The 12,665-nt window shown below is 37.8% G+C and overlaps 1 protein-coding gene across 1 annotated transcript in view; it reads left to right on the forward strand.

The window, feature by feature from the left end:
• The window catches only part of WDR64 (WD repeat domain 64), a 94,914-nt gene that overhangs the window by 22,264 nt on the left and 59,985 nt on the right, over nucleotides 1-12,665 (forward strand). Inside the window, exons 8-10 of the mRNA XM_068939282.1 lie at nucleotides 392-526; nucleotides 3,243-3,322; nucleotides 11,165-11,304. Of these exons, the coding sequence (XP_068795383.1) occupies nucleotides 392-526; nucleotides 3,243-3,322; nucleotides 11,165-11,304 (355 nt within the window). The remainder of the gene's footprint in view (nucleotides 1-391; nucleotides 527-3,242; nucleotides 3,323-11,164; nucleotides 11,305-12,665) is intronic.

Consider the following 12,665-nt stretch of genomic DNA (forward strand, 5'->3'; position numbering starts at 1 on the left):
CAGTTTTTAAGACTGCAGTGAGTATGTTTTGCTTGTTGTTGTGTGGAAGAAATGCATCATTTTCAGTGGGAGATTTTACTACGGAGAGACTGCAGAGTTGAACTCCAGGGAAGAATTCACAATTGCATTTGTCCAGTTTGACATAGGTACAGCTGTATTGTGCCCTATTAAATGGAAGCATAATTGCTGCTATAGGTGCATAATTCAACCCTGATCTTAGCTCTGCTCTAAGATCTACTGGCTTTTAAACTGGAAGGGCAGTTCTGCATCTGCCCTGGATGTTAAATGCAAGCATTTGTGTATAATCCCACTGACAAAATCCCTATCCAGCTATGGGCATATTACACTAAATGCAAGTATATCCTAATAACCTCTCAATTTATACTCCTAGTGTTAAACGCAAGCTACATGATGACTGGGTTATGAAGGTGAAGTATATTTCTGACCTGAATTGTTTTGGATCCTGCTCTTTAGACAGCATTCATTCATTTGTTCTGGGTGACATAAAGCGACTAGAGGACAACATGTAAGTATATGGCGTGTTCTGAAAAAACAGACTTTTTGCTTTATAATGCTTTGTTACATCAGTGCCTTGTAAATCCATCCTGTTGTTTTTAAGCTGTCTTTTCTAAAGCATTGCTAATACAAGCTAAGATACAACTACTTAAATACTACAGTATATTTATTCATTAGCTTTTGATATAGGAAAGGACTGTCCATGTTCATTTCTCACAGCCCTTAAAAATAAGTTATGCTGGCAGTGTTGTCTGCTTTACCTTCTCATCACCAGGCAAATTTTAGTAAGTATATTGCTTTCTTACATGTATATTATGTATACATTAATTTAAAATTTATGTCCATAAATATTCAAGTAAGTTTCAAGTTAAACAAATTTAAACCAATACAGCAGCTTATCTTGAGGTCTGCAAAGCTGTATTTACCATGCATCAGGAAAGTGGTTATGGCCTCCTTATCTGTGCCGTATTCTTATTCATATGGCCCGTCAGCGCTGTAGCTGACTCCAAGCCTTGCTAGCATGTGATTGTAGAAGAGTTTATAGCCCAGGTGAAAAAAGAAATAACACAGACAAACACAATTTTATGTAAAAAGGAACTATAAATAACATTTATGTAGCACTTTTCATTCAAAGATCTCAGAGTATTGTAAGCATTAGATCAGCTTCACAATTTCTCTGTGAGGTAGGCCCAGAAATTAGTAGATTTTTAAGGCTACTGGCCACAATTATGATAATTTGTCTTATCTTTTGTATAACACAAGCCATAAATTTTCACATTGTAGCTCTTGCATCAATCCAGGAACTTCAGATTTTATGAGAATTACAGATCTGTTGTGGAAGGGGGAAGTGAAATATGAAATAGTTATAGCTTGGCCAAGGTCACCTACTGTGTCAGAAGAATAGCTGAGAAATCCTATCTGAATTTGCTGGGGATTTTGGAAGAACAGATTTAATCTGAGGAGAAGGAAAACAAAGACCAGAGAGCCAAAATTATAGTCAAAAGGTTGTATGTTACCACCACACACTGTTTGTTATACATTCACGCTTACATTAACTGCAAATATTTTGGTAGATCTTTTTCATTTAACACTGACTAGAATTACAGTACTCCAATTACAATAAATACATTTCTCTAAGGAGCTTCTTATAGGAGTTAAATAAAATTACATTTAGACAACTGAAGAATTACCCTGCTATTAAAATGAAATTAGTAGCCCTAAAAATAGCTATGCATCAAATCATCTTTGGAATGCCCATTCCATAAGTAGCTGTGGTTCAAGTACATGATTAACTGATGCTAACAAAATAAATTCCTCTGATTACCTATGCAGCAAGCAACTGCTTTTTGCTTGGAAAGGGAGTCGATATATCTTGTATCCTATGCAACTGTTAAGTTCCTTTGTGGATAATGGCTGGCAAGCAGTTATAATCTTTCCTTGTAAAGTGTCTAAAAAGGCAGAAGCATGGCTGGGATCACAGGGGGCTTGTTTGCAAGGCTATGACTTGAGCAGGACTTCCCATTGCGGGAACTCCTTATTCACACTGGTGTTAGAAGAATATCAGCATCATTCATTAATAAGGAGGCAATGGAAAGTTATACAAAAGTATTTAACTTAAGAATTAAAGGAAAAAAATGGCAAATCCTGGCAGAATCTACTAGTCACATGTTTAAGTCAATTACTTGCTATTTTATGCTATCAAAGGTATTAAGGCTCCTTTGTTAGAGCTTTGGAAAGAAAGCTTTGCCACCGCTTAGTTATAGGCAGTGAACAGCTTTTTGTTTACTGCTACCTAGAAAGAGCAAGACCTTACATTTAAGCATTGAGGTCCCCCAAGTTTCCAGAGTCTTTTGTCAAATTAACCCTCATTTTCAGTTACTGTTTGTAAGATCTGTGGTTACTCTCTAGCCCAGAATGAAATACCTACTTATCTGGATTTTAAAGAAAAAAAATTTTTAATTTCCATCCATTTCATTTTGTATTGTTCCCTGGCAGAGATGGGCCTTAGCTATGTAGGTGTTGAATCCAGAATTCAAGAAAACATTCACTGTGTAGTAGCAATGTATGAAACATGGAGAGACAAGCAGAGGTTGCACAGAGGATGAGTTTGGAAGGGACACTGAGTCAATCTCAATCCGTGTTGGCTTAGTTTGAATGCTGGTTCTTTTGCAGTATTTTTCTGAATAATTCTGTTAAGCTGAGTTTCAGAAACGTGCAGTCTCTTCATGTTATTATCCAATACAAAGTAGATAAAATAAAGACTATGCATTATACCGTACGTTATAGAGAAGCGGCAGAAAAGTAATTGCACTTGTTTTTTGTAAAATAGAGGCCACAACAGACTTCTGTGTCTGAAATAGGCAAAGGCAATTGGTTTTAATACTTCTGCTCAGTGATGAACTGCTTTACATGTGCATCAAATGACTTCTGCGAAGGCTTACTTTGACAACAGCTGCCATTTTAGGATTCTGTTTGGAATATGACTGATAAGAGATTCATCTGTTCATTTCAGAGATTTATTATTTTAATGGAAAGTGCACTGTGTTCCATTTTTATTGATGCTAGTATCTAAGTCATTGTTATAAATCAAATTGCTTTTAACAAGATACCATATACATTATACAAACAACAATTCTATATGCTACAGAAAAGTAAAGTGGCAGGACTGATAGACTGTATCTTCCTAAGACTTTCTACCTGATTAACTGTTTTATTAATGATTATAGGCCTGTAAAGGAATTTTCTGTCCCTAAAGGGGTCAATGCCTTCACATACTGTGGAAAATCAAATGTCATTGTCACTGGGGGTAAGTACCAGGCTTATATAATCTATGAAGAAAGTAATTTTTTTTCAAAAGACTGTTCTATTGTGATTTTATTTTCAGTTAAATAAGTTCAAATAAAAGCTGGGTTAGTATGTTAGCGATTTAATGGCTTCAATCTTGAATCATAAGGAACAGAAGTCTTGTTTGTAGTGCTGGGAGCCTGACTTTGAAGAATTATAGCTCCTGACTGGAGTCTATTAACAGTTTGATATTACTTTAGTCTGGTTTTGATTTAAGCATCACAGCATATGTATAATCACAGAATCAGAGATTCACAGAATGGTTGAGGTTGGAAGAGACCTCTGGAGATCATCTAGTCCTACCGCCCTGCTCAAGCAGGGTCCTCTAGAGCTTATTTCCCAGGATCGCGTCCAGGCGGGTTTTGAATATCTCCGGGGAAGGAGACTCCACCACCTCTCTGGGCAACCTGTTCCAGGGCTCAGTCACCCTCACAGGAAAGAAGTTCTTCCTCATGTTCAGATGGAACTTCCTGTGGTTCAGTTTGTGCCCAGGAGAAACAGGATGTGGGGTTACTCTGTGGGGTTACTGGCATCTTTCCCAGCCACAGCGATGACCGTCTTTCACAGATTACTCCTCTTAGTGTCATCAAGGTTCTTATCCCCTCCTACTACTCCTTGTCCTTCTTTTCCTGCCCAAAGAAATCCCATTGGCCCCGTTTAATAGTTTATCTTGCTCTTCTCTCTGATCACATATCCCCATAGCTCTTACTATTCTGTCTTCCCTTATCACAGACTGCAGAAATAGCACTCTTAGATTCCTGTCTTCCCTATTCTCCAGTATTTTTATGAGTTTCTGTGTTGCTGAGGTATACCTTCATGTTGCAGGAGACTAGAGTGTGGCAGCAGTCTTGTTTGTGTATTCTTTCTGACAGTGATGACTACACTGATGCTGCCTGTCTGTGAGCCTTCAGTACCACAGTCTTGCTTAAAACTTTCTTTAAAAAGCTTTGTAATACATATATCACATAGAAATTCTTAGGCTCCACTGTCCAGCTTTGAGAATATGCAAGACTGTAAAATAAATCTGGATGAAAAAAAGAACCCTAGACATAGGGATTAATGCAAATCAAGTTGAAGTACAACAGTTTACAAAAGGAAAAACTGAGACAGATATCAAAATAAAAATCCAACTAGCTATCTATTTGGGAAGCTTTATTGATTTTCTAGACAACAAGATTGAAAGGGAAATCAATAGAGTTATAGGAGAGTTATAACTGAAAATCCTGAAGTCCGGCCTTAGGGGAGATCTTATTTACACTGATTACTGTGGCACAAGAAGTTCTGCAGTAAAATTTACTGATAACATGAAGTGGGAAGGCCCTATAAAACAGAATATGATCAGAATTTTCTGTAGGTAGAACTAGAGGATTTTCCTATAATAATAAAAATAGGATGAAATATAATGTAACAGTACAAGGCAGAAGGTCAGGTACACAGGAACAAATAAATACTTCTGTTACACACTGAAAATTCTTCATATAGAAATAGCAGGAGAGGAGAAAGATCTGAATAAATTTTTTAAGAAAATATTAATATCTATGAGAGGTCAGACGAAAAGTCTGTCTAGCCCAGTATCTGCTCACTGACAGCGGTGAGCAATAAATACAATATGGCAGAGTATAGGGACAGAACAATCATGCAGCAATACTTCTGCCAGGTACTCATGTTAGTTGAAGTATCTGTTGTGCAGAAAAGAAAGCATTAACTTCATTGTATATTACACTGTAAAACCTTATGTTATACTGGAATCCAATATATGTTTGTGATCAGTCATGTTCAAGAAAGATTAGTTGAATATGGAAAAAGGAGCAAGAAGAAGCTTTCGAATTATATGGGGAATGGGCAACCTATCTACATGAGAAAGACTAAAAAAGAAGTGTATTTTCTGTAGCCTAGCGGATTGAAGGTTAATGAGGAATACCGTTGCTATCTATACAAATATCAGGAAAATGAACATTAGAACAAAAATTAGAGTAGAGATATTCTGGAATATTCTTCCAAATAGTGGCAGTGGTGGTAAGAAATATCCTGCTGATTTTAAAGTGAGGCTTGAAATTTATGAAAAGGGTATGACTGTGCTGGCTGGAGGCTAGACTTGGAAAATAGGACCTATCTTATCTAAGCAGTTTCCTAATCAGATTATTTTATAAGGAGATGTACTTTCTCACCACTGCGTTTTAATTTCAATCTTCTCTTCTACTAGACACAAGCATGACAAAAGATGAATAGTTCTGTGTTCAAGAAGGACTCTGCAATGATAAATGTATAACAATTCTACTTAAAAAAAGTTTATCAGTCTTCCAGTCTATTCCTGAAGCATAACATTTACATTAACTAGATTTGGAATTCCAGGAATTTGGATTGGATTTCCATCTGGCTTGTTCACCCACTGGCATCACCCATCTTGACATTAAAAGGCATCCTGCTGACTCTCACCCTCATTCCCACTGCTCAGTCCTGCTGCTTCCCTTGAACACAGAAGGAAATTATTCCTGAGCTGGATTAGTAAGTAAGTGTCACAGGAGAGAGTGGGAATGCGTGGCCAAAGACTGTGAAAGGATGGGGTCATCCCTTTCAAGATCACTGTGGAGTTTAGGTCAACCAATGACTTTCATGAAGCTGCACTGTGAATTAAGCATCTGATCCTTCAGCCTTTGAGAGATCCACCTTCTAAACTGGTAGGATTCAAACATAAAACTTGCATTAGCAGGATGCCAGTGACCAACTCTACGCGTTTCAAAAGTTTAGCTTTAGAGTTCACTGCTCTATTAATAAAATATACTGATCACAATGGCACAGCAGTTAGCAGAACTAGTGCAAGCCATGTTTAGCCCTGTATCTTAAAACCCGTCCCTCTCTCTTGTCTAGCTGTTGATGATCCAGTCAGTGTGAGAATTAAACTATTTTAAATGGTCATAGGCAGCTGAGTCATTAAAGCCCTGCTAATTAGCAAGCCTGCAATTTTATCTGTAGTATATACTAAAAATCAATGACTGGAGCAGGTAAGTAATCCAGGAATTATAATATGTAGATATCTTGGTAACATGGGCAAACATTTGTAAAAATTGTGTTTATACATCACATTTTGCAATAAAGACAAAAAATCCAGTCCTTAACTGCAGGACAGCTTCTTTATGTATTCAGCAAGGATTAATTTGCTAACCACTTTTTCTGAGCCCCAATAACACCAAGTGTTTATAGCACAAAAGGTATGCAAAACACTGGATCCTACAACATATTTTTACAATAGGAACTTACTATGAAAAAAGTCATGTTTTAACTCCCTTACTCTTCCATCACATTTATTTAGTTGTATTTGAATAAACTCATACATTTCTGTCAGAACAGGAGGCTATACTACTGTGACACAGCTTAATTTTGCCTTCCAGACATTTGACATTTATAATCATGACTATGAAGAAAACCTGAGACAGAGTTCACTTTTCATGATGAAGGCTATACTTCTCTAACTGTCAAATGGTATACACCCTTAGTGGCCTGAAATATGGAGCCTACAGTAGTTTAGAGTAACTTTGCTGTGTAAAGTTTTGCATTAGTATTATATTCAATGTTAAAGTGGTATGGTTATCCTCTTAACTCTATACCCATTTGAATTCCAACTGTATCGTAATCATCACTTCAGGGAGTAGCCACATCTAGAAACGAATTATATATGCATATAAAAGCTGGGGATGATCAGTTTTAAATGATATAATAATTCAACTTCCAATGTCGTTAGTTTTTCAGATTCCAGTTACTGTTCTCCTGTGAGAAATAAAGAGGAAGCAAAACTATTAGTGATTTCTAAATCTAGCAGTAGCAGCTTAGGACCGATAAAAGCAAGTGCTTGTTCAGTAACCTTTGTGTAATCCTGGCATAACTAAAGTATCTGGTAAAGTCTCAGATTTTTTTTATTTATTTTTTTCCTGGCACTATAAATTACCAGTGACGTTTTGGGGAGTTCCCAGGAGTCACAGACTCACAGAATGGTTGAGGTTGGAAGGGACCTCTGGAGATCATGTAGTCCAACCGCCCTGCTCAAGCCGGGTCACCTGAGGCACACTAGCCAGGATTGCGTCCAGAGGGCTGTTGAATATCTCCAGCGAAGGAGACTCTACCACCTCTCTGCGCAACCTGTTCCAGTGCTCAGTCACCCTCACAGGAAAGAAGGAGGACATTTTCCTCATGTTCAGACGGAACTGCCTGTGGTTCAGTTTGTGCCCGTTGCCTCTTGTCCTGTTGCTGGGCACCACGGAGAAGAGTCTGGCCCCATCCTCTCAACACCTTCCCTTCAGATACTTGTACACATTGATAAGATTTCCCCACTCCGAGTCTTCTCTTCCCCAGGCTGAAGAGTCCCAGCTCTCTCAGCCTTTCCTCATATGAGAAATGCTCTAGGCCCTTAATCATTTTAGTAGCCCTTTGCTGGACTTGCTCCAGTAGCTCCATATCTCTCTTGTATTGGGGAACCCAGAACTGGACAAGTCCTAGTTTTAGAAATCCCATCCCAGGACTCCAGGAATGCTAGCCTTTCACAAGCATAGGAGGAAGAGACTTTTCTAGGGTGCATGCTAAATTTAAGAACATATGAAGGCAGACAAGGGAGCCCAAAGAAAACAACAAAGAGACATTAGTCAATATGATAAAGACATAAACTTGCCTTAGCTTACCAGATGTCTAACTGTTCTGAAGTGCTTTTGCAGACATCGTTACTAAAGAGTATTTAAAAGGCAGACGAGGGGGAATGACAGTGAAGTGGCTTTAAAGGGTAGGAGGTCCTCCTGTCTGTGAGAAGCAGCATGAAAAAAAAACAGGAGCTATATTTTTCATTTCTATCTCATCAGTGAAGGCTGAGTTAAGCCTAGCATTTTTCAGTCCAAAAATCCTGTTTTTCTGTATGGAATTTTAACACCACTGAAATACAGTCATCTCAGTAGACTTGTAGTAACACACAAATTGTAAAACTGTATAAGCACAGAAGACAATTTGACAAAGGGTTAAGGATTACATTTTCTAAAAAGGTCGTGAATCCTTAACATCTATCTAGAGCAAAGCAGTCGTCATAAAATCTAACTTAAAAAAAACCCAAAGCACATGCTTTCATATTTATTTATCTTGGTAGGGAGTACACTGAATGGAGCCCGCTGTGATTCATAACGTCGGTTTCACAAAATCTTAAATATTTGCTGTCTGTTATTTAGACAGTTAATATTTATCTTCTTACAAGCATTTCTTGAATGTGCTTAATACCCATTCTGTGTCAGGATTTTCAATGCCAGAGGCATATTTGGAACACAAAGAGAATGGATGTTCCAGCACATGTTCCAATGAAGCAGTAAAGCAGTGAATGTTTGTCTTAACTTCTCTTAGGGCAGGATGAGCACATGGCCTTGCAGTGCCAGGGCCAATCTGGCATTAGTTCAGGCAGAAGAGAGAGAACACTCCCAACTATAACCAACTTTACTGTTGTCTAAACATCAGTAAAAGGAGCTAAAACTAATCGATCATTAAAAGAAAGCAAGCAAAAAAAGCAAGCAGTAGTATTTTTAATGTAGGGAAAGGCAACAACATAGCTTTTTAATCTGACATTTGCTGTATTTTCTTTCCTGGTGACAGTTGTTCTTCATGTTTATATCTTAAGTAAATAACATGTATTAGTGATTCTGTTCTTAAAGAAAATCTCTGTGCCACAGTTAAATGGCAATATCCTCCCCTCCATTTATGTGCCATCACCTCAAGGACATAAAGAATTAGGTAGGCTAAGGAAGATTCTGTTGCTCAGGAACGCAGCAAGTAGACAGTTAAATTGGTCAGATACAATCAACAGCTCCCAAGTCAGCATCATTTTAAGACATTACATTTTCCGTTTGGGGCTGCTAAAGAGCATGCTGTTGAGGCACTTTTTGTTCCCTCTGACACTGTAACTCATCTCACCAGTCTCACTGGAAGCTCCAGTCTACTATATGTCTTCTCTTCCTGTTGTCTTCCTGGAAGGTCTGCAAGCTGAGTTTCACTCCCATGATCTTGTTTCTCAGTAACATATTCTGACCTGGTCACAAGGGCTCTGCTAACTCACTGGGCATCTCTACAACGGCCTGACACAACATCTGGGGAAGTGAAAAGGGACCCACTGTGTGCTGCATTATGCCCATCCAAAACTCCTTGTGTGATTATGGCATTTTAAAGAGAATTCCTGCCGTATTAACAGCATAGACAGTTAATCTGGAATAGTTTTGCCTCAAAGTGCTCCTGAAAGGCAATCAATTCCCTTTGAATCTACTGTCAATCATTTGCTTACTCCTGGGTCCCCTTTCCCTTGCAGGAGTTATCCATCCCTCCATTGGTCCAGTACAGCTGTTTGCCTGGTCACATTCTCAGTCAGACCTGTGAAATGATCTGGCCTAAAACAAGATCGATTTTTGTTGTAGCTATTTTAAGAGCAGATCATTTCTCCAATGTCATTTAGAGAGAGGCTACATATACAATAGTATTAATTTAACTGAGAGGACAGTAATGGTTAATGGAGGAAAAGGGAGATTGGATGCTCCTAAATGAATCACATCTTGCTGTGTTAAGAGGGAAAGGACTAGATCTCTAGAGAGAGAGGGAGCAACTAACCCCCTTGGTTGAACATTGGCTTGACAGTGGGTTTAGCAAGCCAAAGGAAAATCCCTGAAGAGCAGAGTGAAAGAGCTGACCTCTAACTGTTCTCCTTGTTAACAAGACTGAGTTGAGTTTCACAGTCTTGAGGCTGGGTGCTATGTGCTGTGAATGTTCTTCTGATGTGTGTACTTCCCGACGTATGCATTTTTGGCTTCTGCACTTCACTTTAAGCTGAGAGCCTCAAAGCAAAATCTAGGTTAAATGTAGCTGTTTCATCTGTTGTCTGTCAAAGTAGTTAGATCTTAGACTGCTCAGCTAATGCAAGGCTGAACTTGTACAGTACTTAAATATGAATAATAGAATTGCAATATATGCCAGGAATCAGATGTTAAAATATGAGTGCACTAATATCAAATTTTAAGTGAGCTCAGGTTCTCTTGAAACACTTGGGAAAAACAGCAAGTATTTCAGTATACCTGGTAGAGCTGTGTTTGCATCAGTATGTAAGGAATTTACTGCTATATTTTCAAAAACATCTTTGGTTTCAAATTTGAAATATTTATGAAAATTATTATGAAAATAGTACCAAAAGACTCCTCTATAATGCAATCAAAGGTGATGCCTTAAATTGTAAGAAATTTAATGTTGCAACATGCAAACAGATGTGAAAGACCAAATTCTTATTACCTTAAGACACAGAATCTCCCATCAGCGCTTTTGTTTACAGCCTGCCCTCAACTTTCATGTCTGCTCTCCTTCCTGTTCTTCACACCCACCCCCTTCCCTTACAGGCTGTTATCCCGTCATTATCTGGTTATGTGTACATAATTATTATTTGGATCTTTTTCTAAATCAAGTCTTTGAAGGAAAAAAATCTGAGTTTAATAAAAGTATTCTGCTTTTATGGGAATAGTGCATGTTGTCACAGCCAGTGCCCTTAGACACTCCTCTAATAAAGTTAAATGGTTTTGAAGTACAGATGAATTATGTGGTTTTAATGCAAGTATGGGGAATAAGCAGTGAAAAGAGGTCTGAGCGTAAGTTAGAATCTAACGCTTAGAATGAAAAATTCTCATCCTTGCTTGGGAGTTGCCCACATAATGAAAGTAGAGGCTTATGAGCACTAATCTCTCCGTTAAGAAGCTAATTTGTATCAGTGACTATTCAGTCTCTCTCAACATAAATTATTTTTTCCTTTCAGGTGATGATAGACTCCTTCGTGTATGGCATCCTAATATTAATACTAAGCCTATAGGAAAGTTACCAGGACACCTACATAGTGTTGTGGAAATTGTGACAAATGAAAAAGATCAGCATGTCATCAGCCTTTCCTCTGCAAAGGTAAAACACTTTATGCTTAACTTCATGGAAATCAATGCAGTAAATGCCAGTAACAATGTATACTTGAGATATTACTTTTGTTGGTGTCTGGTCCTAATCTCATTGTTAATAAGTTAATTTCAATAAAAAACATGGTGTTATAGCTTAAAGGTTCCAAACCATTTTATATTGAGAAGCAACACTAGAATGAAACTATATATGTATCAGAATAATTTGACTTATTTTCTTTCTAAATGTAATGAAAGAATACTAACCATAGTAGATATTAACATTCTGATGATTTCTGTATTACTTTGACATCTCAGAATTAAAACATAACCTGTAACTGAATGCTTCATTCAGTAGTGATTACCTCCAACTTCCTACAGCTTCATTTATCCTTCTCTGTACCTGTCAGCCTACTAAATCCATAGGTGGAGTTTTTCTTAAACTGGCTGCTCTATAGGCTATGTTCAAGTCTTGACCTCTGACTGTGTATATTATGAGGGTTACTGATCCGAAACATTGTCCATAAACTGGAAAACTAATAGCACTGATAATAAAAATTATTCAGCAAAGTACTGCAAGATTCTTCTGCAAATGAATGGATTTCGTCTAAGTTATTGGTGGAATGCTGACCTCAGTGGTTTATCTCATTCATCAAATTGAAACTACTCAGGAGAGAATAAAAACTTCTGAAAAAACTTCAAAAACAGTTCAGAAATGACCAAAGGAGTAGTGCTTAAAGGCTATGGGGCACGTCCAAGAGTGGTCCTATGCAATATTTTCAATATGCAATAGTATTCTATATTTTCATTCACATCTGCAATGATGGAGTAGAGAGTAGACATACTAAATTAACCAGTTGACCCAAACTGCAGGCAGTGGGCAGAAGTATTAGAATTCCGAATGTTCACTAAAATGGGAGGTATGAGGTATGGAAAAAGTGAACTGACTCTTATAAGGCAATAAGGACCCAATTATATACATAGATGGGAATATATAGGTGAAGCAGCCTATGATGAACAAAACTCCCTAAGCAATATCGCTGCACAGAAGAACATCTTCCAAAGATCACAGCAGGGCATTAAAATCAGTCAGTCAGATCTTGGAGTGAAAAGGCAAGTGCAATACAGGGAGGTACCAGCAGAGATATAGCCTATAAGATATACTAGTTGCTAGTAAAGATTATATTTTCATGTCTTTAACTCCGTTTTCAAAATAGCCCACACCCTTCTAAAAGTACTACTAGCTGAAAATAAGTCATCGTAAGTCTAACATCTTCAGATAATCCTGGAGCCTTAGCCTTCTCCTTCCCTCACTGCCATAAATCTCTACCTGCACGTTTCCTGCAGGTGTACATTATTGCCAAATTAAGGAGA

This window comes from Struthio camelus, chromosome 3 (assembly GCF_040807025.1).
Source record: "Struthio camelus isolate bStrCam1 chromosome 3, bStrCam1.hap1, whole genome shotgun sequence".
Lineage (NCBI taxonomy): Eukaryota > Metazoa > Chordata > Aves > Struthioniformes > Struthionidae > Struthio > Struthio camelus.